Source organism: Apostichopus japonicus, chromosome 13 (assembly GCF_037975245.1).
Source record: "Apostichopus japonicus isolate 1M-3 chromosome 13, ASM3797524v1, whole genome shotgun sequence".
In the NCBI taxonomy this organism is placed as follows: domain Eukaryota; kingdom Metazoa; phylum Echinodermata; class Holothuroidea; order Aspidochirotida; family Stichopodidae; genus Apostichopus; species Apostichopus japonicus.
In genome coordinates, this window is record NC_092573.1 from 12,021,688 (window position 1) to 12,048,112 (window position 26,425).

The 26,425-nt window shown below is 36.8% G+C and overlaps 2 protein-coding genes and 2 long non-coding RNA genes across 6 annotated transcripts in view; 2 read left to right on the forward strand and 2 right to left on the reverse strand.

Moving 5' to 3' along the window:
* Nucleotides 1-11,231: 11,231 nt before the first annotated feature.
* The window catches only part of LOC139978880 (uncharacterized), a 217,031-nt gene continuing 201,837 nt past the window's right edge, over nt 11,232-26,425 (reverse strand). For both annotated transcript variants that reach the window (XR_011797037.1, XR_011797036.1), the window contains exon 4: nt 11,232-11,241. This is a non-coding gene — a long non-coding RNA (uncharacterized lncRNA). The remainder of the gene's footprint in view (nt 11,242-26,425) is intronic.
* Nucleotides 11,784-26,425, forward strand: part of LOC139978867 (uncharacterized) — a 69,083-nt gene continuing 54,441 nt past the window's right edge. The window contains exons 1-6 of one of the 2 annotated variants that reach the window (XM_071989402.1): nt 11,784-11,908; nt 18,464-18,517; nt 19,922-24,093; nt 24,575-24,691; nt 25,135-25,293; nt 25,612-25,756. In XM_071989402.1, coding sequence (XP_071845503.1) covers nt 11,872-11,908; nt 18,464-18,517; nt 19,922-24,093; nt 24,575-24,691; nt 25,135-25,293; nt 25,612-25,756 — 4,684 coding nt within the window. In that variant the 5' untranslated portion in view covers nt 11,784-11,871. The remainder of the gene's footprint in view (nt 11,909-18,463; nt 18,518-19,921; nt 24,094-24,574; nt 24,692-25,134; nt 25,294-25,611; nt 25,757-26,425) is intronic. The other variant, XM_071989401.1, reaches the window with a different exon arrangement.
* LOC139978878 (uncharacterized) lies at nt 13,098-14,930 on the forward strand. The gene is made up of 2 exons (XM_071989420.1): nt 13,098-13,568; nt 14,648-14,930. The coding sequence occupies exons 1-2, from the start codon at nt 13,435-13,437 to the stop codon at nt 14,928-14,930; spliced, it is 417 nt and encodes a 138-aa protein (XP_071845521.1). The 5' UTR covers nt 13,098-13,434.
* Nucleotides 16,231-17,817, reverse strand: LOC139978882 (uncharacterized). Its single transcript, XR_011797039.1, has 3 exons — nt 17,710-17,817; nt 16,799-16,952; nt 16,231-16,367 (listed from the first exon to the last, which is right to left on the reverse strand). It is a non-coding gene; the product is annotated as an uncharacterized lncRNA (long non-coding RNA).

Below are 26,425 nucleotides of genomic sequence, written 5' to 3' on the forward strand. Positions count from 1 at the left end.
TTTTATTTCCTTCCAGTATACATATAAAAATTATAGAGAGGAGTCATATAACACCTCAACAAGAAGAATAACTCGTATAAAAGTTTTTTTCTAAGATGATAGGATACCAAACATTCCAAGAATAACTAATATAAAAAGGTAGAAAATGTCAAGATGATAGGATATCATATAAAATACATCTACTAATACAAAAGTTATTACATAAAACGATATAACAAACAGACTATAACAAACATTCTAAGTGCTCGAATGGAATGTATAAAGCAGCACGGTAAATAAATGAGTTGCTGTAAACTTAAGTTCGGTATTTTGTGTGGATTTCTTAGATTTCTGCTCGATTTGTGCAGGAGAGTTTTCAGTACAGTATACAAACTTACTGTAAATCTTATTAGCCATTCTTGTAAACTCAGGTCTTGCAGCAGCATTTACTTTTTCTAAAAGTATATTGTATTCTAAATAAATAGATGATGTGTATTTAAGAAACTTCATTCTTCTTTTTTTTTGCAATATAAAATGGTACCAGACAGGCACTGTATAGATCACATGTGCCAGGGTAGAATAATAGTATTGCAAACATTTTCCTTAGCATTTTGGTTAAAGAAAGACACAACATAAGCCACACTAAATACTATATAATATACTTTTTTAATACCTTAATGCTTTGCAAGAAAGGTCAAACTGTCGTCACTGTATACTCCCAGTACTCAGTTTTGGAGGTTCTAGCCACATCAGATCCCTCAATAATAATAACAATAATAATAATAATAATAATAATAATAATACGTTGCGACCTTGATAGAATGAGACCTTCATGTTTTATGGTTTATTTTCAAAAACAAGTTTGTAACGATTTGTATCTCGGCAAAACGTCAATTTTCAGATTTTTTTTCATTTTGACGACTTGTTGTATCTCAGCAAAACGTCAATTTTCAATATTTTGTCAGTTTGACGACTTGTTGTATCTCGGCAAAACGTTGAGATTCAAGTTTTTGTCATTTTGACGACTTGTTGTATCTCGGCAAAACGTTGAGATTCAAGTTTTTGTCATTTTGACGACTTGTTGTATCTCGGCAAAACGTCAATTTTCAAAATTTTGTCATTTTGACGACTTTTTGTATCTCGGCAAAACGTCAACTCTCTGATTGTTGTCATTTTGATGAGTTATTGTATCTCGGCAAAACGTCAATTTTCAGAATTTTGTCATTTTGACGACTTGTTGCATCTCGGCAAATTTAATAATTTTGTCGTTTTGACGAGTTGTTAAACTCGGCAAAACGTCTTTTCCGAATTTTGTCATTTTGACGAGTTTTTTTCTCTTCCATCACCATGTCCCTTCTACGCTTCCGTAGTATATGAATACTGTATTAATCAATTAAATGACGAGGTGAACTAATAAAGATATTACCTTTCCATCATCCTGGGTGTTTTCAAATGGCAGTTAGTTGGTTCTCAAGTCAGTATGACATGGTTGTTATGTTCGGCTTGTTCCAAAGGGTAATATTCGTCGATATGCAAAAATGCATGGACCTTAGACAAATAGTGTTACTGAGTGGTTGTAATGATGACTAAAGTATTCGTCAGTATGTAAAAACGAGAGTGGGTCTTAGGTGGACATTCGTCAAAAATGAGTCAGAAAAAACGAAAAAATAGACAGTTTTAAAACTTCTAACCCGGCTCAACCACCGATTCTTCACCCTCGAAATAGGTAAGAACAATATTTAACTCAATTTCGCCAAAAGTGCACGTTCGCCACTACGCGAAAACGGGGACGATATTAGTGACCGCTAGAGGTCGTGCACTGACCTACATGGAGTGTGACCGCTTCCGCCTTTGCAATTTCCCAAGATCAGGCTCCGAAAAATCCATGAAATCCCAAGGGCACTGTACTGTATGGATATCTAGCAATATCTAGCGACATCTAGGATGAAAATCCCACGATCTTCCCTAACTGAAGGAAAATAGAGAATCGAAGCCTTCAGTGTGTAATGAACTTGAAATTGTGCGTCTTTCGAAATGAAAAGAATGTGGGGCAAAGTAGCGTAACTCCTGTGGGCTCGGACCGTGCTGAGCAGGTGGCCCCGACCAAAAGTGGGCCCCGCTATACTGATGCACAGAAAAGGGGTATACCTCTTTGGATAGGGAGGGCCCGTTTTACTGGGAAAGAAAACCTCATGCAAAGACTGAACAAGACAATATACATATTTTCACGTGATACGGAATACGGACACCATGATCATGGGTTCATTGGGTATTAATGTATGTATCGAGCTAGTTGTGTTATTTATTATTATAATCGAAAACGAAGTAAATAATTTAAAACCCAATTCCAGCCAATGTTATACTGAGTACAACATCGGGACATATGATTTTTTGAAAAATTCTAAAACAATAACCCAACACCCAACAGACTTGAAACTGCGTTCACTTAAAAATGAAGTCAGGGCTTTCATAGAAATATAATAATAAAAGGTAAGAATAAAGATGCCTTCGTTGTATCTGGTAAGTAAAAATTAGGCTTACATGGAGACAAAGTTTCAGCCGAAATTAGGCCTATGCTAAGGTTTGATTACTGTATTTGTACAGTAGTCCCCATTATACTCCATACAGTAGGGGAGGGGGGCACTTGCCCACTCCCCCTGGAAAATCAAAAATTAAGAAAAAAAGTTAAGCATTTGACATTTCAATGATTTCCCCCAACCAACAGTTCTCTAGTTATGTTCATTGCATACGGACCCATAATGCATTACTGAAATTATTGAAAGTCAAAATCCTAAGACATGAGATCTCAAAACAACCGATGTGTAAATGCAACTTGAACGGGAAGTGTCTTTTCCGACGATCTAGGAGTATTTTTTTGCCAAAAAAAAATCGTCGTACGCTCCGCGCCAACCGAAGGTGGCGCTGCGCTTAGATAGTAGCAAGTAGTGTGTTACACATTTTTGACCTACTTGTAAATAATTTGCGGACGCCCTTGCTTGGACCTCCTGATAGGGGATACCCGTTGGGCCAGGAGCCCCCGGGTTCATCGTTACGCCACTGGTGGAGCTTTGCATAATAAACAGATAATAGTTATTTATTCCAGTCTCATTTCAATTATTCGAATTTTTAAAGCGAACAGCAGATATCACATCGTATTAGTGAGCATGAAAATGGCTTTCCGGGATGAACAGCCTCAAAACTGTAGATGTGTGTAGTGTTCGGTTTCGGAAATATATGATATTTTTCATTTCCTTCAACGAAGTTTTATAGTAGCCGAGTAAGAGGTTTGAATATTTGTACACCAATATATTAACTGTGTCTGAATTTTCGAAAATTCCCTGACCACCATTCTTCATCATACTTCCCTCTACTCGTGCAATTTTGACCGGTCTGTTAGGGGGTGAAGAAGGTTTTCCTGTATTGGTTGTCCATAGATGAAATTGTGTGCAACATTATGGGTATGTTTTGAAGTGAATTTATTCACGAGAATTGTGAATTTTCAAATTCTGAACAAATAATTGGCTTAAAACCTTGAAAAGTGGGGCTTACGGGTTATTGTGGGCCGCGACGTAAAATCACCTACAAAAAGCAATGATCCACATGAGTTGTGATGAGGTCAACATGATGTGTGATTGGTGACAATCTTCAAAAAGGTTATGAATGGAAAAAAATTCTTGGTTCTCAGGCAAAAGTGTGCATCTGGTTGGTCATTTCATCCTCGAGAAGTGTCATTTCCGGTGATCTGGGGGGGGGGGTTATCAAAACCAGAAATTTTCTTGTACGCTGCGCGCCAACCGAAGGTGGCGCTCCGCTTAGATAGTAATTCGCGCCCCCCGGGTGCGAATTTTTTTCCCAAACAAGTTTGCAAGTGTGCGTAAATAGTCGTTCATGATTGGTCGGAAAAGTTACGTCATCACCATAGAAACCTTCACTTCGAGGTTCTGCATCCATTTGTTGCAACGAAGATATACCCGTTCAAAATTACCCGTAGCTTTTCATACATATATTTAGATATGTTTGGAATTGGTTTAGACATATTGAGCACACTAGTATTGAATGATCTACTTTGATCGAAGTTTTCTGTGAAGGCATTAATCGATAACATTGCACAGTGAAAGTTTTGCACAGGGTACATCACACATGCGCTGTTGGCCTATATGTATTATAACTCTGTACACAGTGCAGTGACGGAAATATATCATACTATACACTATACTCTTTTGCGTATATTTACTCAAGACTCGCGTCGTGAAGTTGCTTTTAGTGTAGGCCTACCCATTCCACGAAACGAATTCTGATTTCAATAGAACGGCTCACGAATCGTGGATAACGTAAACACGAACCAAATAGAATGTAGCGTATGTATCATAATATCAACATGTAATCCAAGCATTAAAAGTAAAGTTAGGGCGTTTGAAGGGAAACCCCTTAACCAGACTCAATCAAGTGTCAGTGTGTAACGCAGTATGTCTTCGAACTTCCAAGCGATGGCTATTATTTATGCTGACGTCACGAGCAATCTGATTGGCTGAAAACTCCATAATTGCAAACCTGTTTGGGAAAAAAATTCGCCCCCCCGGGTTAGAAAATCCTGGATACGCCCCTGCATATACATACACATAATAATTTGAATTCGCGCAAGTGAACCCTGCACTACATTGGACAGAAAAAACGTGCAATTAGACCAAACTAAACATACTAAATTTTCCGTTACTTATACATTAAATATTAATACAAATACAACAACTTACTCTTTTGGCAGTATACTAAAAGCACACGTTATAATAACTTCAGACTATCAAGCTTTCCTGAGAAAAAACGGTTAATACTTCTTACAGTAAACAAATCGACCGTGAAGGAATGTCGTAAATGTTTCATGGGCGTGACCGGAAATGAAATACTAAAAAATTATAAATGAAAAGGTTAAATAGAACTGAAGCGTGCATCCTGACTGCTCGCAACATATATTACCGTTGACTAGCCAACATAATGTGTTCAGCCTACTGTGACTGTAAGTTTGAAGGTCTAGCCTTGCTTATTCAATATGACATAGCCTACCCATTTAGATTCACATGGGAAATTACAGGAAATCTTTACCAAATGAGTGTAGACTTCAAATAAACTATTGAGACTTATAGTCCCAGCATTTGTTTGGGAATAAATTAGAAGATTATGTGCCACTGTTCAATCTAGCCCAATTCACACATAACACATTGTTAATTGGTGTTTAGAATGCACACTTTAGTGTTGAGAATGCACTGCCGTACCCAGTAGAAGCCTATAGGCTACTCACTGTCATTGCACTTGTGCATTGCGAAACGCCAGCGATTTACAGGTACTGCGTAGCGTAACACTAACCATAATACAGTACTAGTGCCAGTGGCCTAACAATTAACTTTAATTTTACCGTCAAGTTAAAGGAATAACAGGTAGGCCGATGATGGCAGTTAATACCTCCATTCTTCTAAAGACCTTCTTGGGTGATTTACGGTTGAAAGTTGCTTAGAGTGATCGTATGAAACTATGCCAAGCCCAGCAAGCTGCCGTTGCCTCTCGGTTTCGAAATTGAATTGAATCGAATTGGGTTAAAATACATTAGTCCGTCGACACCGACTAAGCTACGATTATGGCGTAAATCGGGTGTCCGTATCGTTCTTAGTACATGGGTTAAAATACCTTAGTTCGTCGCCACCGACTAAGCTGCGATTATATTTTCCTTAGTCAGTGTAAACTGACTAAGAAGCAGTGATGAAACGAAGATTTTGCTAGTCCGTGTGCATTGACTAACGTTACAGACTAATTTAACGTTAGTCCGTGGCAATATTGACTAGTTTATTTTTTCAGTATACACGTTACTTTGAACGTCTGTGTAGGCTCTATGTTTGAATGATCTTTTGGGGTTAAATAAGCACACTCTACAAGATTGATATCATCCACCGAGGGGTTTCCCCGAATAAATCCCCATGACGAGAAATGTTGGATAAAGTTCAAAGCAGTTCAAGGAATGAAATTGTCCACTTTTTCCACACAATAATTAACATAAGCTTTAGAGCCAACTTGGATATTTTACTTAAATATATAAGAAAAAAGGCTACAAACATATAGAAAAAACATATATGATGAAATATCATGAGTAACAGGATGAAACTTCACAAACCAAACTCCATGGGGTTCTCAGCTGAAAGTCCTTATATATACTTTCCCCACCACTGTGTAGGCATAATCATTCACGCCTAGTTGAGAGGATTACATGGCAGTTTTTGCGGTATATTAACACCAAGGAGAATTACATACACGAACGTGTTGCTATTTGTATTTTCTTTCATATCATTAACAGTTTATTTTACTAACTGAATTAAAAGACATTTTCATCATTCAAACTTTTTTTCCGTGATTGCTGTATAGTATCACGTTCAAGCTATCAATCAGCAGCTAGAGTCACACACGTACGTGAGGTCAATGCATGCAAACATAACCGAGAAAACATTAAAAGTAATTCTCTTTTTCCATTACTATAGCAACGCCGGTAATTGAGACAAATATGTGGGTTATATGTTACGCAACCAAGCTGAGAGGGGTTAGCTGCCTTTCACACTCGGCGTGCTTACATCGCTACAGAATGTCATAGTAAAATTCAACGGATGACCGTTTATCATTGATTTAGAATTGAAAGTCCTCAAGCTAGGACCCTCTTGGATTTCAAATGTACTGCAGAGCGGCTGACCTGAGCCATTGGTTAAAATGTGTTGGATTCCTCGTTATATCTTGTAAGTATGTCACAAGTGACACATAGTGACCCTTTCTAGAAAGTAACACTCAATTGATAATCAAGAAACCACACAAACACTCTGCTTTTAATTCTCATGGATTTATTAGCACGAGATATTTCAATGATTATTGGTAAAAGAAAATATAAAAGAAATGCATATATGAAAATAACTACACCCCCTTGGATACTTATCCAGTGAATCCTACCCCCTTTTTGCTAACTGACACTGTTATAGTACGCTTTATGACAGACTTCAGAAGATCACCGCCCACAAGGTATAGTCGCTATTGGCGGAGTCAAACCATTCAACTTTTGGCACGTGTCAAAGGTAGGATACCTGTATCCGGCGTCTTAAAAGTGTGAACCAGACCACATCTATTGGCACGGAAGAATACCCCCGTGACCCCAGGCAGTTACTTTTGGAGTCACCAAAAATAAGACCAAATTATTGGGGGTCGCCTGCCCGTAATCTGGTTTACTATACAGCAAACTCCGCTTGTCACACTAACCGAATAAAGCTCGTGCGTCGAGAATATACGGTATTGTTGCGGCTTGTTCTCAATAACAAGTATACGCAAAATTGTCCTCAGTGACAATATGATACTAATAAAATTTAAGACCTCGTTGCCTTTTTATGAATATGCTAACTCCCGTTCTCAATAACGGAGAAACTACCCCTCTGCCCGACGTGATATCGTTACCAGATGGAATGCAACTGACTAACTTTCCTGTACCCCACCCTAACATCAACTTTGCACAAAAAACAACGAATCTAATATGACGTAACGGCTCTTACAATTTGTAAGCCCAGGTATTCCGATATATCTCGGTGAAACATACCAACAATAAGGAGCCGAAAAACCCGGAATTTAGTTACTCTTTATATGCGACACAGGTGCTCCAATGCACACAGTGAAGCATATCAACACCAGGAATTTTGCATCCACTTACGTGACAAAGTATATCAGCCCTTTCTTTATAAACGGAAGTCAATTAAAGGAAAAAAAAAGAGATAGGCCTATCTAGTGTTAAAAATAAGGGCTACTTTTACATAAAAAGTGAAAAAGGGAAAGACACATGCCCCAGGCCCCCCTTTGCGACGCCACTGACAATTTCTGCTTCAGTTTCTTTTTGGAGAACACGAAATTCCGATTTGTAAGTTATTAATTAATGTCTTAATATGTTTTATGTCGTTTAGTGTGTATGTTAATGACAACGTATGATTATCATTTTACTTGATACGTGAAGTAACGCCATCTGTATGAATGTATTTAATGGTATGCTTTTTATGGACATTACGCGGTACGGTATGCCTAGCAGCATGAACAGTATACCAGTTCCTACTTGGTGAATGAATATGTGATTGGTCATTTGATGCTTCAATTTATAGTGGCGTCCAAAATTTGAAGTTGAAAGCAAAAAAAAAAAAAAAAAAACCGACAGAAAAGAAGCAAGAAATGAAAACTTGATTTGCTCAATGATTGCGTATGTTAAGAATTCAAAATGAAAGAAATATTCATATAAACACAGAGAATAAGTCTTTTACTATTTTCAGGTCAGGGATCAACGTTTCCGAATCCTACTCTCTTGATGTTAATTTGTCATATGCATTGGCATTATTAACCAAACTAAGAAATTTGAAAATTATGTACATTTTGTTCCATGAATTTTTGTCTAATAAGTAAGAATATTTCTATATTGCTATTTCTAAAATGCTAAATTAATATTATTTCCTAATCTCAAAAACTTTATCATTATAGAATGGTTTATTTTATTTTGATCTACAAAACTGATCGTTCAATCTATAGACGCAACTTAGTAGTATTAGAGTTCGGATTACGCTCCAATTCTACCGTCAGTCGTGAGAGGCAAAGTGGTTTGATTTCCCAGGTTAGACACACAGAACGGGAACAAAACAAAGTTGAAAAAAGAAAGAAATCCGAGATGATGTTGTTGACCTCCAATGGCATGTTTACAAAAGCTTTAAAGACTTCTCAAGGTTCAATGGTATTTTTGCTTTCATTGTTCCTTATACATGATTGACTAACATTTATGTGCCTGCGCTAGAGTGATAATGACACCATGAAAGTTATGATGAAGGAGAATTCTAGACAATAATATACTCAATGGTGCGCTTCTTGAAATCAAACAAACGAAATACTGATAGGCCATATGAACTTCGAAACGTCTGGCTGAATATATATCCTATGAAGTGTGTAGTGACATATACATTTATAACGATGAAAAAGGTCTTTTCTCTTGGACGCCATCCAATCCTTCCACAAGTTCCTGCTGTTTTTAGCAAGAAAGACAGTCACATCGAAATATATATTTTCAATCTTGAATCTTTGAACGACTTACAAGCCATACAGCTGAGGCGAAAACTCTTTGAATGTGCTGTACATAATTTTTGTGGCTAGATAGGGCTATGTTTTGTGGGCAATCATATTTTATAAAACGCAATTGGCTCGGCTATTGTCGGTGGGAGAGGTTAGAGGGGGGGGGGGGGTGGGAGGGGGAAAACTTCAGCCTTGATATGAACATATTACCACATTGTTGGTGCATATGAAAACATCGGGAAAGTAGAATTCCCGCGGACGAAGCATATTTTAAGATTCCCAATATGTACTATGATTCCATCAAGTGGGAGGAAGGGATGGGGAGTGTGCGGGTGTAGGGGAATGGTTCCGCCATCGAACTGTGACTTGTTTTGATTTAAGTTTTCCCATGTTGACAATTTCCTCTTGTTATAATACATGACGCATTAGGAAAATGTGACACATTTACGCTCAATTAAAGCGTACTATTTCACTAAGAGCTTACACTTTGGAAATCAGAGCCTGAAAAAGGAAAACCTTTCGATACGTTATAGGTTTCCTTTTTTTTTGTTACCGTGTAAGTATCCTGCCACATATACGTATACACTCTAGAGGAAACGCAAGTAAGTAGTTTACTCAACACTATGTACTAGCCATTCAGTATTGGGTACAATTTTGAACCCCAACCTTCACCCCTCTAACCACCAAAACATAGAGTAAAATGCAGACAATGTAGATTTAAATTGGTTGAGCTCATAATTGTTAGAGCTTACATTTATATTTGAACTATTCATCTGGCATTGAATTATATTTGAACTATTCATCTGGCAATTCTTGTTTTTGTTTTCTCAATGTTAGCGGATATCCGTGTGGTTGACTTTTAATATTTGATGATCTTACTCCTCCTCCATGTAAATGATAGTATAATATACTATATTTTACAACAAATTAAGCACGCTTTAAAAATACTACAATGAGCTTCCCCTCTATTTATGAGGCTATATTTATAACTCCTTGAACAATTAGTTTTAATGTTTCATCTTCTTATACTGTTTATATAATGTAAATATAATCTATATATACAAGGACAAAGAATGGCTTGTAAAGTAAAGGTAGGACAGCAAAATAGAATAACATGCCTTTATTGAAAATGTGTTAATAGTGTTATCACTTATTGGGTAAGTTCACAACCCTATTGGAGTCAATTAAACATTCCCATTATACACAAAGCCTCGAGAACATTATGTCTGACTAAAGATATGTTCCAAAGGTAAACATATGGTAATGTATATACATTCATCTTGTCATAAATATCTATGGTTTTATAGGCCAATAAGTATGTTGATAAAACTTAGTTACGTAGCAATCGTGATTATAGTATTCAACTGTACACAATATTAATCAAAATACGTTAGACCCCTGGTTTTCAAAGTGGAGATGGCCACACACAAAAAATGCCGATATTTGTGGAGGAAAAGATGCACGAAGTATTTAGAAAATGAGTTACTAGACTAGAAGGGTCGTTAAATATAAACCTAGTTTGCAACTAAGCAACCCAGCTGAATCATATAACGTTCCTCAAAGGAGAGGGGGATACCTCCAACCCATAGACCTCTTCCCCGGGCCATAGAATCCACCACTCGAGGGTCGCCGAGATGATGAAGGTGAAAATTGTGGTCACCAAGTAAAACCTTTGAATACCACGGAGACTGTGTTCTGCATTATATATATATATATATATATATATATATATATATAAATATATATATATATATATATATATATATATATATATATATATATATATATACATACATATATATATATATATATAAATATAAATATAAATATAAATATAAATATATATATATATAAATATAAATATATATATATATATATATATATATATATATATATATATATATAGAGAGAGAGAGAGAGAGAGAGAGAGAGAGAGAGAGAGAGGTGGAGAGAGAGGTGGAGAGAGAGAGAGAGTAGGTTGGCGTCTATCTTGGCGCAGAGTGCTCTATGTCCATTGGACAGAGCGTAATATATGTTTATACTAGATGAGACTAGTGGAACACTAGTAGTTGTTACTCGGAGTTTCACGCGTTATAGCGATCTTCAGACAACTCTGAAGATCGCTATAACGCGTGAAACTCCGAGTAACAACTACTAGTGTTCCACTAGTCTCATCTAGTATCAACATATATATATATATATATATATATATATATATATATATATATATATAAATGTATATAACTGACTTTGTTCCGTTCTTGTAGATACAATAGGGATATTCAATATTCATTTCAAGTCACCTGTCACAATTGACGAGTGTTTTCAACAAGCCTTGCAATAAAATTTAAGTATGTGGCATGTTTGACGTATGCTTTCTGAATTATATAAATAATGTAAGTTTTTTTGTATTTACTCAAGATTTCAAGAAGCATTCAATTCTACTATAGATAAGCAATTGCATTGGCAATGGAGAACGTGTACAACTCAAGTACATAGGCCCATTGCTAGATGAAGTAAGTACATACTCTCACATAAACTCATAAATCCAGAGTATACGCCGTCAATTCAAACATTACCTTTAATACCCATTTTGAACCATCCAGTTTCTTGTAAAATTACAAGTACTTGTCAAAGCTCTTCATAACAGTTCTGTAGTTAACAAGAACAATAACATATTTTGTGCTCTTTGAATTGAAATTCCTCATTAACGATGTAGAAGAACTGCTCTTTTATGCTTCTACCTGTGTAAAATTGTTTTACATAGTCTTCATCTTCTGTGAAATGGATTTAAGATACGTGTGCACGTTTTTCTTTCTTTGTAAGTATATCACTTTCTGACATTTTCAATTCCGACAATGTTGTTCCTCTTGTACGTGATAGTTACAAATATTAGTGACGACACAAATGAACAATATAAACAGGAGCAGGGACGTTGCTAGGGTCTTGTGGTCGGGGGGGGGGAGGGGGAATGTAGCATCAATATTATACCAACTTGAGTCATAATTTTCCAACTTAGTGGATTCGTATGGAGGGGTGCCGTATGATAAGTAAGTAGAATTGTTGGTGACCAAACTGACCATAATTATATGTTATTCAATTACAGCCACCCATTACTGTCTTAACAATTATTGATCAATTTGTTATCATATTTTGTATATATCCTCAGTATGTATTTGTTACAAAGAATATTATGATAACACTGACAGATAGAAATCTTCTTTACTTCATTAGTAAAGGTGGCCTATACTGTAGGTTACATTATAGTTATACCCTTACTTGCGATACGAAGACAGTAAACACGTACCAAATCCCTTATTGAAATTCAAAATTTCGAAATATTCAGCTAAAGCGAACGCCAATTGGCCGTATTCAGACAATTTTGATGTTGGTTTGTGGTATTTTCAACTTTTGAGTTGTACAAGTAGTTAGTAACAAGATGTGGGTTAATGTTAAGTTCGAATTTCGTCAAATCTTGTAAGCCTGATTAAGAATATTAGAAATAGCTTAATATTGTAGACTCAAAAAACAAAATGATCCTGTCAAGAGTGCTTATTTATCAGCTTATTTAATTTTAGAGATGTTGCAAAGAAATAATTTCCCCACTATCATGTTTCTGACCACCGATTTTCTATATCTTAAAGATTCAAGTTAAAAAATGAGGGGGGGGGGGGGAGGGACATCCATACACCCCCTGCAGCTACGTCCATGTAGAGGATTGATAAGTCATTCTGAATTTTTGAAAGACTTACAAGTAAAATAATAATGTTTTAATCATGTGAATACTAGAAGAATGAAAAATGGACGAAGTTTAAGAAAAAGTGTAACTGAGTTGAATAACTCATCTACTTCTTTAAAGCAGCATTTTGCGATTGTCCAAAATTTTTCCGTGTCTATCAAGTTTTTATCATAATACGATCACAAAACTAAGACCTTCTCATACTTTTTTCCCCACATCGAACGTTAATTAGCAAGTAATTAAGGATATTATATGATTCTGAGAATTGTGCCTCCCTGACACAATCGACATTAGTATTTATCACATGCAGCTCTACAAACCGCCTTTTCAAATTCAACCAATCAGTGAAGAGATGTTTATGTATGACTTGGAGCTTAAAATAGACTCAGTCATTGGCATGGTAATCCCTCAGCGTCTTTACCGTGAGTAAAGTGTACACGCACGTAAGCCTACTGTACGTAGTAGCAAAGTATTTAGTGTCGTATAATTCCTACATGCACAAAATACTATAACCTGGTGACGAAGTGACAAAAGAATAAAACAATGGAGAAGCACTCAAAAGGGAAATATAAATTTTTGAAGAACCTAACTTCACCTGAAAAGAGAAAATGGCGGAAAGCCCAGAAGAAAAAGTACCACGACACCGTGTCCCTCTCGGGAATCAATGGGAAAGATGGAGCGAAGCGAAGAGGAATTTACATCTGAAGAGTGATTCAGAAGTCGCTCGACTTCTACTCGATAGGTAAGCAAAGGATATAATTGTTCGTTACATTTTTTGTTTACATGATTTAACGTTACTTCTCATTATCGGTGAGAGAAACTGAGACCGAACCTCTGCCTCCACTATTATTACATCAGTATCTAGTCTAGCCTAGGCCAGTATAGGGGCCTATACTAAGTCTATAGTACTACTAGTACTACAAGTATAGTGTACTTAAGCCTACTATTTACTAGCACAACCAAGGCCAGTTAGGCTAAACGCTCTTACTTTTCTTACTCTTTCTTCACAGTCATAGTCTTATCAAATTGCAACAAGTTTTTGTTCTTGATACAGTGCTAACTAACGTTCACGCCGACGCATAGATACTTTACACTAGACTATACAAGGCATGGGCTATGATGGCAGTAATTTCGTATGCAGTAGCCGAAATCACGAGGCCTACGTTCTGGCGGGTCCCGTTAGTTTCCTGCCCTAAATAATGTTTGTTTCCTCCCCTGAAAACGTTTCTTACCTCTGTACCTCCTCAGTCATGGGGAGGAAATTATCGTTTTTCCAGGGAGGAAGCTGATGAAAGCATATTGGCTAGGCTATGTGGAAAGAATAACTTTAGTAGGCCTAGGGCCTAAGTGGAATAACTGTAGGAATTTCTTTTCATTTCTACCTTTTCTACAAATAAATAATAATAAATAATGTTTGTTTCCTCCCCTAAAAACGTTTCTAACCTCTGTACCTCCTCAATCATGGGGAGGAAATTATCGTTTTTCCAGGCAGGAAGCTGATGAAAGCATATTGGCTAGGCAATGTGGAAAGAATAAATTTAGTAGGCCTAGGGCCTAAGTGGAATAACTGTAGGAATTTCTTTTCATTTCTACCTTTTCTACAAATATCTCTTCCCATATAGCCTAGCCAATTTGCCTCCCTTGAAAAATGTTTCTTTGATTGAAATCGTTATTTTCTTTCCTAAATCAAAAATTACAGTTACTTCAGTACCTAACTCTTTCTACGTAGCCTAGCCAAATGTCTTCTTGCTTGAATTCCTCCCCTGAGAAACAATACTTTCTTCCCTGAGTGATAGTTTATTTTTGTGATTCTACTTTCAGGTTTACAAGAAATTTCTCAAAGTCTGCAGGCAGATGGACCTGTGTTCCTGTTATGGAAAAGAATAGTTACAAGTACATTCCGCAACTGATGAAGGACATATTTAGAAGGAGGCTTCATGATGACAATTCTCAACTAGGACGTGTTGTTCTTGCCGAGGATGACCCAAGGCACATCTCTGGTACAATTCGCCAGAGCCAACCTCCATCAGTTTTACAGCTTCTTGCAAGCCATCATAGCAGTTTGGGACCAAGTTCTACTGTTGTAATGAGTCAAATCTATTAAGTCTTCCTTGTATCAGCAAGTGATATCACTTTTATGGGGTGGGGGAGGTGGGATGGAGTTGTTGCACAGCTTGTTGCAAGCCATCAGAGCAGCATGGGGCCTAGTTCTACTTTGTAATAAGTCAAATCTATTAATCTTCCTCGCTTCAGCAAGTAATATTATTTGGGGGTGGGGGGAGGTTGGAGTGATTGAAACTTGCATGTCTCCTACAACTTTGCAGTAATTTAAAAAGTGGTAGGGGTGAGGGGCTTCTTTTCTCAAAGTCATCAGTCATGCCAATTGGTCTAAATCATAATACATGTACTAGTTTGGAATCAGGTTTGGACTCAAAGAACTACTCCTTTTTTTAATTTTTGTTGTTTAAAGATCAGCAGACTTATTCTAAGCACATTCATCAATAAAAAATGAACACTTAATTGAACTTGTTATGTGTATTGAAGCTTCTTAATGTCCATGTTTCAGAATAAATTAGCACATTAAATTGGAAGATTTTTCAGATTGAAGTAAGAACAGCAGTGAAAGAAACTGTGTGTTTATTCAAAGCCCTGAATGGTAAAGTTAAGGAACACAGAAAAATGGAGAAAAACCATGATCACGTCTTTCACAAAAAGAAAATGTAATACTAATAACATGTCTATAATCTTAGATGATAGTGAAAACAAGTCTATATTTGGCAAGAAATACAACTGATCAAGAAATGAAGAACTGAATACAAGTGAATGATTAAAGTCAAGGAAATAGAGAATATCTTTGACCCAAGATCACTTTGACCTATGGAAACAATAGCAATCAAGTACTCTCCAGGGGCTACATGTTAAAATGTAACAGTTAACCAACTTCTCTTCTTGAGATATGGCATTAGCACTAATGGCCGTAAGCATAACAATGGAATTATCTAACCACCGAGTGTTATCAACATTTGCCATGAAACCAACTTTCACTTCTTGAGATATGAACTATTGTCCTCAAAATGACCTTCATGGTTAACAAAATGTTTTACCTACTCACCAAGGGCCACCTATATAGCTAGTTTGAAGTTCAACCAACTTTCACTTCTTGATATTGTTTATAAGTTTTCAAGAGTTGAACATCTCTTGACCTAAAATGACCTTTAACCTCCATGAAAAAAACAATAGGGTTCATCTACTCACCAAGTGCTATCTACATAGTAAGTTGGATGTCAAACCAACTAGCACTTCTTGAGATACTGTTTTTACAAAGATTTAAAATGTTGACCTCAAATGACCTTTAAACTCGATGCAAAACAATTAGGATGATCTACTCTTCAAAGACTACCTACATACCAAGTTTGAATTCAAGCAACTTTTACTTCTTGAGATGTTGAGTGTACATATATCAAGAGAGTGCGGGATGGGTTTCAAGCAGTTGCATTACCAGTTGTCGAGGCTGTTGAACATCTACATTACCAACCATTGCCTAAGAAGAAAAGTGAAGAAAAAAAAGAGTATCATTTATTTTGCCTAAGTAACAATATCATTGCTTTGATGATAGACAGCACTGATTGATTGTGTCGCTTTGGGTGTTTAATATACATGTGATATTTGAAGATAGACATAAAATATATTGTTTGAACACTACACCAAGTACTACAAAGTGCACTGTTTTTCAAAACTTGCTTTCAGACAAACTGTATTTTGCTTCCAAAAAGGTTTAGCAAATATAACCCTTTGATAATTGATGTCACTGTAAAATAACTATTTTCAGTATGACAATCTAGCCAGCTACTTATGTTGCTAGTATTCTCTAATTGAGAGAGCCATCCTGTTATTACACTGAGGTTAGCTGTTTAAAGAATTACCAGCTGTTACTTTGCACCAAATCCCACAATTATGCATATTGAAACTTACCCTTATATTTCCCATTCGCTCCTGCTGACGTTCTTCTACCTGCCTCCTAGCTGCAGCTGCTGTTAGCCGGGTTGTCCCGTTGTCTGGTGTTACCTGAGGCCTATCAACCTCTACTTCTGCCAGCCCTCCTTTGTGTTTCACCACCAGATGGTTGCTACGAAGGTAGCAAAAGGTTACAAATTATAAACGTGTGTCGGGATCAGCTGCTAAAATGTATTGCTCTCATTTACTGGTGACATATGACTACATGCTATTTATCACTTTCATGGAATGGTTGTACACTTTACTATAACATTTATAGAAGAGCAGACATTGCATGTTGCCCTAGGTTTCAGTTTCCCGACCTGTTAGTTTCCTACCCTGAAAATGTTAGTTTCCTCTCCTTAAAACGTTACTTTCCTCCCCTACATCAAGGTAGTAAACTATCGCATTCAGGTTAGGAAACTAACATGCTTGTTGAATGAAACTAAAAAAAAAAGGGTTACTTATTACACTCATACATAATCATAAAAATCGCCTAAATAATCAATTACAATTACTTCAGTTTTGCAAAGCACTTGCTACAAAGCACTACTTAAATCTCCACATGGCCTAGCCAGTATGCCTCATTGCATTCCCTTATGAGAAACGTTACTTTCCTCTCCTGAAAAACGTTATTTTCTCCCATGTTGTTAGAGGAGGAAACTAACGTTTTTCAAGAGAGGAAACTAACGGATCCGGAAACTAACGGACCCCATTGCGCTACACTCATAGCTACATCGATTTTAGTGCACAATTCACAGCGTGTACATAACGTTATTCAGGCCTTACCAATGTAAGTCACACACTAATAGGTCTGATTGTACTAAAGTAACTAGCCTATGTAACACCTAGTAGAGTGATACAATATCGTTCTAGAGAATGTTACGTACCGATCGAGTTCTTGCTGGTTCAATGACTTTCTCTCTTATGTATCCTTGCTGCAAAGCAGGTTTTATTTAGGGCATCGTATGCAATGAGATATGCCGTAACTGTCCCTTCGCGCAGTACGTACATCTCCTCAGCTGATTTTTGTTTACTGTTTACCTTGCTTCAAAGTACCTTGTCCGTAATACATATTCACAAGGTTCCTTTTAGTGGGAGGAGTCTATCAAAGTCAAAGATTCAAAATACGAGCCAGAAAATGTCATATTTTTTGCACTTTTCAGGAATAGTTTGAGTTGAAACTTTACAGTTAGCTTAGTTTACGTCATTGGTTTAGTGTCCTAGTGTTGTAAGATCTCGAGAAGCAACGCAAATTGCTGCTGTAATATAACATCAACTTGAAACATGAACGGAATGGAAAAACTAAAACATATATCGTTAAATTCATTCGTTGAAATCTTCAAAATGTTCGGAATCTATGTTACAAAAGTTTACATTTTGGGAAATTATTCTATTTGGAATGTGACAGTCTTTCATTTAAAGCAGCTGGGTGGGTGCCCAATAAAACCTCTCTCGTCATTAAAGTATAGACTTAGCCATTGTTGCGATAAGGCCGGCCTTCCAAAAGAACAAGACAAAGCAACTACAACATTTGATAGATCCACTGCAGCTGGGAGTGCTAATATTATGGTCAGATGTCAAAGAAGCTCTTTCACATTTAATGCACGGACTGTTAAAATGCATTCTTCATTCTCTTTACAGTTGCTGTCAAGAACAGCTATGCTAACACAACCATAATCTATGAAGGAGTCACAGGTTAGTCTACTCTACCAAATGGGTTATACTTTTTGGGTATTGGTCAGCACAGGTTATAATTTCACGACTCGATAGTACTGTATCAGATTTTATTAAGTTCACATCCCTATGCTGTCCAAGAATGTTCATCTTTTCGTCAGGAAAACCTATATGACTTCAGAGTATGGTGGGAGTTGGAGAGATGGGGTTACATAAGGCAGTCACCATGAAATACGAATGCAAGTTCGAAAACTAGTCCCGCCAAATCAGCCTGGTTCTGAACGAACCATGGGTCCAAGGTACCCCGAATCCGCATGTAGGCTACGAACTTGTACTCTTGATATGAGACACGCTTATGAATTCCCTGCACATCGCTACACCCACCCTTCCAAACACGCATCTACCCACGTCACAATTACATATGTTCCTATGACATGATTGATGTGTTCAGTTAAGATAGACAAGCATGGTTTAAGGCATATAATCCCCTTCAGATATGTTTCTATTGACTAGTGATTTGTTAGATTGGTTAAGTGTGGCTTCATTGTAGACGGGTTCTTTAATTAATTGATCTAAAGTACTACTTGGCTGAAAGAAAATAAATAACTTTGTCAATCCAAAACCGTTTTTGAATAAAGCAATACTTCTAATATTACGGGTCACATTTTAAAATGACAAATCGTTTGATAAACTAGAAATAGTAGGTCAATGAGACAAGCAGAAGAATTAGAGGACAATCAACGGAGTCGTATATCTCATCGCCATCAAACTACGCGACCTTTGCATATGGTTACCATGGCAACCACATAATAATATTATGAAAGATTCAATACGAAACAACTCATAAATGAAACTAGGTCATCAACTCATTATTGAAACTAGGTCATTATTGTTACGGTAAGGAAACTATCAGTGCCAGTCTGAGGACGTACCAAAATTGAATATTTTTGGAGATAAATCGTATACATGCATAAATGTCCCAGTGTCATGTGAGACAAATGGTATTGGATAGACAATGTCCATATAATACCTGTCGTTATGAAAAATAGAAATAACAAACAAACAAATATGTTGAAAATGTCTACAAGTTATATGTTAACATTTCAATCAACACAAAGTTGATCTAAACTGAGACCATTTGCTTATTGTTTAATTGTGTGATTAACAATCGACATAGGTCATTATTGAAACGGTAAGGAAACTATAAGTGCCAGTCTGAAGACATATCACAATTGAATATTTTAGGAGATAAATCGGTATACAATTAATCAAGTTACGGAAACAAAGGAATGGGATAATCTCTCTTGGAAATAAGTTAAAAAGTTAAAAAAATTAAACACAGTTTAAAAAAAAATAAACTAATTAATCGAAGTTATCAATTGGAATTCTAATTGAAAATTGATTATTACAACATTACTTTGACAGTGATTAGCGATGAAACCACCAGTGGCAAGGACGGGATGAATAGTACATCAGAGTATCCTACAACAGATGATGAGGTTACTTCTGTTGTGACTAGCGATGAAACCACCAGTGGCAAGGACGGGATGAGTAGTACATCAGAGAATATTACAACAGATGATGAGGTTACTTCTGTTGTGACTAGCGATGAAACCACCAGTGGCAAGGACGGGATGAATAGTACATCAGAGTATATTACAACAGATGATGAGGTTACTTCTGTTTTGACTAGCGATGAAACCACCAGTGGCAAGGACGGGATGAATAGTACATCAGAGAATATTACAACAGATGATGAGGTTACTTCTGTTGTGACTAGCGATGAAACCACGAGTGACAAGGACGGGATGACTAGTACATCAGAGTATATTACAACAGATGATGAGGTTACTTCTGTTGTGACTAGCGATGAAACCACCAGTGGCAAGGACGGGATGAATAGTACATCAGAGAATATTACAACAGATGATGAGATTACTTCTGTTGCGACCAGCGATGAAAGCACGAGTGGCAAGGACGGGATGAATAGTACATCAGAGTATATTACAACAGATGATGAGATTACGTCTAGTGTGACTTCTCAGTCAATGGAGACTAGTGACACAATAACTATTCAAACCACTGATGTAGTATCAAAGACAACCACTGAACCGTCAACAATTACTGTAGTAGAAGAAACCAGCGATCTTATTCTCACGACTGATGATGAAATGACTAGTACATCAGAATATCTTACAGCAGATGATGATGTTACGTCTATTGTGACTTCTCAGCCAATGGTCACTTCTGATAAAACAACAATGCATATCACTGATGTAACAAAGACAGCGACTGAACCGTCAATAATTACTATAGTAGAAGAAACCAGCGATCCTATCCTCACGACTGATGAGATGGCTAGTACATTACAGTTTCTTACAACAGATGATGAGGTTACTGCTGTTGTGACTCCTCAAACAATAGTCACTTCTGATGGAATATCCATGCAAACCACTGATGTAGTATCAAAGTCAGCGACTGAACCGTCAACAATTACTATACTAGAAGAAACCAGCGATCCTATTCTCACGACTGATCGGATGGCTACTACATTACAGTATCTTACAACAGATGATGAGGTTACTTCTGTTGTGACTAGCGATGAAACCACAAGTGGCAAGGACGGGATGAGTAGTACATCAGAGTATATTACAACAGATGATGAGGTTACTTCTGTTGTGACTAGCGATGAAACCACCAGTGGCAAGGACGGGATGAATAGTACATCAGAGAATATTACAACAGATGATGAGATTACTTCTGTTGCGACCAGTGATGAAAGCACGAGTGGCAAGGACGGGATGAATAGTACATCAGAGTATATTACAACAGATGATGAGATTACGTCTAGTGTGACTTCTCAGTCAATGGAGACTAGTGACACAATAACTATTCAAACCACTGATGTAGTATCAAAGACAACCACTGAACCGTCAACAATTACTGTAGTAGAAGAAACCAGCGATCTTATTCTCACGACTGATGATGAAATGACTAGTACATCAGAATATCTTACAGCAGATGATGTTACGTCTATTGTGACTTCTCAGCCAATGGTCACTTCTGATAAAACAACAATGCATATCACTAACGTATCAAAGACAGCGACTGAACCGTCAACAATTACTATACTAGAAGAAACCAGCGATCCTATTCTCACGACTGATGGGATGGCTATTACATTAGAGTATCTTACAACAGATGATGATGTTACTTCTGTTGTGACTAGCAATGAAACCACCAGTGGCAAGGACGGGATGAATAGTACATCAGAGAATATTACAACAGATGATGAGGTTACTTCTGTTGCGACTAGCGATGAAACCACGAGTGCCAAGGACGGGATGAGTAGTACACCAGAGTATATTACAACAGATAATGAGGTTACTTCTGTTGTGTCTAGCGATGAAACCACGTGTGGCAAGGACGGGATGAATAGTACATCAGAGTATATTACAACAGATGATGAGATTACGTCTAGTGTGACTTCTCAGTCAATGGAGACTATTGACACAATAACTATTCAAACCACTGATGTAGTATCAAAGACAACCACTGAACCGTCAACAATTAGTGTAGTAGAAGAAACCAGCGATCCTATTCTCACGACTGATGAAATGACTAGTACATCAGAATATCTTACAGCAGATGATTATGTTACGTCTTTTGTGACTTCTCAGCCAATGGAGACTATTGACACAATAACTATTCAAACCACTGATGTAGTATCAAAGACAACGACTGAACCGTCAACAACTACTGTAGACGAAACCAGCGATTCTATTCTCACGACTGATGGAATGACTAGTACATCCGAGTATGTTATAATAGATGATGAGGTTACGACTGTTGTGACTTTTCAGTCAATGGTCACTTCTGATAAAACAACAATGCATATCACTGATGTATCAAAGACAGCGACTGAACCGTCAACAATTACTATATTAGAAGAAACCAGCGATCCTATCCTCACGACTGATGAGATCGCTAGTACATTACAGTTTCTTACAACAGATGATGAGGTTACTTCTGTTGTGACTTCTCAAACAATAGTCACTTCTGATGGAATATCCATGCAAACCACTGATGTAGTATCAAAGACAACGAATGAACCGTCAACAATTACTGTAGTAGAAGAAACCAGCGATCCTATCCTCACGACTGATGAGATTGCTAGTACATTACAGTTTCTTACAACGGATGATGAGGTCACTTCTGATGGAATATCCATGCAAACCACTGATGTAGTATCAAAGTCAGCGACTGAACCGTCAACAATTACTATACTAGAAGAAACCAGCGATCCTATTCTCACGACTGATGGGATGGCTACTACATTACAAAATCTTACAACAAATGATGATGTTACGTCTATTGTTACTTCTCAGTCAATGGAGACTATTGACACAATAACTATTCAAACCGCTGATGTAGTATCAAAGACAACGACTGAACCGTCAACAACGGCCCTAGACGAAACCAGCGATTCTATCCTCAAGACTGATGGAACGGCTACTACATTACAGTATCTTACAACAGATGATGATGTTACGTCTTTTGTGACTTCTCAAACAATAGTCACTTCTGATGGAATATCCATGCAAACCACCGATGTAGTATCAAAGACAACCACTGAACCGTCAACAATTACTATACTAGAAGAAACAAGTGATCCTATTCTCACGACTGATGGGAAGGCTAGTACATTAGAGTATCTTACAACAGATGATGATGTTACGTCTATTGTGACTTCTCAGCCAATGGAGACTAATAACACAATAACTATTGAAACCACCGATGTAGTATCAAAGTCAGCGACTGAACCGTCAACAATTACTGTAGTAAAAGAAACCAGCGATCCTATCCTCACGACTGATGGAATAGCTAGTACATTACAGTATCTTACAACAGATGATGATGTTACGTCTATTGTGACTTCTCAAACAATAGTCACTTCTGATGAAATATCCATGCAAACCACTGTTGTAGTATCAAAGACAACGAATGAACCGTCAACAACAACTATACTAGAAGAAACCAGCGATCCTATTCTCACGACTGATGGGATGGCTAGTACATTACAATATCTTACAGCAGATGATGAGGCTACTTCTGTTGTGACTTCTCAGTCAATGATCACTTCTGATGAAACAACAATACAAATTACTGATTTTGTATCAAAGTCAGCAAGTGAACCGTTAACAATTACTGGAGTAGAATCCAGCGACCCTAATTTCACCACAGATGATATATTTAGTACATCAAAGTATCTTACAACAGATGAAAAGGTTTCCATGGTCGTTTCCACGGACAATCGTTTTTTGGACATAACGACAATAGCTCCGGTAACTCCTCGACTGACGAAGCCTTATTTGTATGGAAATGCGTTTGGAAATGTAAATTTCAAGACTTTTGATGGACGTAACTTTACCATCGTTGGATCTGACCTTTTCGTAGGTTGCAAGAGTCGCTTTGATGACGTTTGTTTGAATTCAGAATTTTGTAACTTCAAACTTTTTATCCAACTTGAGAAGAACACCGATGTAGGAATGGCAGAGATAGTGAAGCTGAAGATTGAACTCAAATTCGTAAAAGAGGTAAGGAAAATATAAGTTTGTTGCTTTCAATGTGAAGTGTGTAAGTTATCACCTCTTGTAACTAAAATCTGCACAAACTACATTAGTTGCTTTAACCAATTATAAGATTTTTTTCTTCATTTTTCATAATAATCCTATCAAGATCATTTGGCAATATGTAATACAATATCGGGTTTTTAATGATGGTGTTCCGTGCCTTTAACAAAACTGTAAGTTCTGTGGACCTGTAAAGAATATTTAAAGTTGATTGATCATCGTAAAGGGCAAAAATATGTACGACTACAGTTTATACAAACAGTGGCAAGTAATATCACAGTGGAAACGTAATTCCGGAACTGGTTGATCACTGATTCAATGTATTGCATGTTATGTTATATATTACGCAAATTGCTAAAACAGACTAGAGAATTGTGAATTACAATGCTTAGGTGGAGAAGAATCCGGCTTTATATGAGATAATAAGTTTGTATTTTCCTTCTAGGCTCTGGTTTTTGAGTTTGATACAGAAGGCAATGTTAGGCTGAATGAGGTAAAGAATATTTTGCCTATAATCATCCCAGAATATGAAGTGGGGGTATGGCAAACTGGAACATACATTGTAAGTACCCATTTAATTCGTTAAGAGCAATAACTTGTATGTGGATTGTAGCTCCCGTCATTTCATATGTCACTTATAATGCGATGGGAACGTTTCTTTGACAGAAAACTATACTCAATAAAGAGTAAAATAAAGGAAACATGTAATGAAAATATTTCTAGTATGTAAGTTACTTGATCAATGGAGTTGTAGACAACAACATACACCTGTCAATTCAACTTCTAAAACAATTCATTTATCTGTTATATATAAATATGAGCTTTACCGATGTGAAACGCGGCATTATTCGAATCTTCATCTCGGTGGCGGATGCATGGATGTCATAGCTTGCAAATTCGAAGTAACACTTTGAACAATTAATTTCATCTGATAATTCAACTTATAGAAACCTTGTAAAGGTATGTTCTGTAATGTACCTTTTTTTAAATTTATTTACTCAACAGATCCTGGAGACTAACCTTGGGTTGCGAGTGAGATGGATTACCCACCACGGGTGTGTTTCTGTGGGCCTAACATCATCGTGGAAGAACAAAGTAGATGGCCTTCTAGGAAATTTTAATGGTGAACCTGATGATGATTTTGCTGACAATACAGGCAAAATTGTGAGTAAAATAGAAAAAGAATCAATATCAACATGTATAAATATTACTGGGAAGATATACCATATTTTCATGTATGCGTGTATCATGGTATGTTTATGAAACGACAATGAGTTGGAAAATCTATACCACTAAGGAAACCTTCCAGCCTTAACCTGGATATTGCAGTGATTATAGAAAGATTATAATTTTCCTGTGAAAATGATTTCAATATGATCAGAAGGATGTGATTAAAAGACAGATTTATTTGTAATTTGTTGTTGTACTGCTGAATATGTCTATCTTAGACTTTATTATTTGATTTTCGTTTGTTATTTTCAGCAAACTTTGAACCAGTTTGTCAAGAGTTTCGTTATAAAGCAGGAAGGCACGTCAGACGGCAATTTTGCAAATGACCTTACATGTCGTAACAATGCAACTATGACTTCCGCAATTTACAGATGTTCGATATTGACTGATAAATCTGGTGGGTTAAACTTTTAAGTTTTGTACATTAACAATGAATATGTAAAGAAAGACTGTTTGCAACCTTTTGTGTGGGACGAAATGAAACAGGAGGGCTTTGGGTGATTGGGTAGTGTTGGCACCGTAGGAATTTAAGTGATGCAAGTATGAGTGTCGGTGACAATGCGGATGGAATCAGGTAACCAGAATTTTTCATTCTGTCTACGTTGTATCTGCAAGAATCGACACTTAGGGACTGTCCTGGGGCTTGATTCTAGAAACCTGAGGGGTTAGTATGTTAAACCTTTGGGCAAAAAGTAATTGCGAGTAGACTCATAAACAAACAAAACAACACTAAATACAATACTTTCTGCTTCAAATTAAAACAGAACATTTTAAACACTCGTTTTGGAATAAAAGTTATAGACAACTTGACAAATCGCACCTCTAACAAAACTTGTCTATGTCAAGTTACATTGCTGTTGCATTATTGCTTACATATAAATACTTGATAGAATTAGTACAGCTAATAGAACTGTTAAAAAGATAAAATCCACGGCAATGCCGGACTATTCTGCTGGATAATTGTACCAACAAAGACAGCGGCAGGCAATCAAATGATCATCTTTTGTTTCAAGTTACAGTCATAATCTGTCAGACATTTGCCTTTTCTTAGTCGAAATTTGAAGAA

Excerpts from the sequence above, each read along its gene's own strand:
- LOC139978878 (XM_071989420.1), top strand. The coding sequence starts at position 13,435 with ATGGCGGAAAGCCCAGAAGAAAAAGTACCACGACACCGTGTCCCTCTC. Across the intron at positions 13,569-14,647 it reads GCTCGACTTCTACTCGATAG|GTTTACAAGAAATTTCTCAA; the intron begins GTAAGCAAAGGA and ends TTCTACTTTCAG.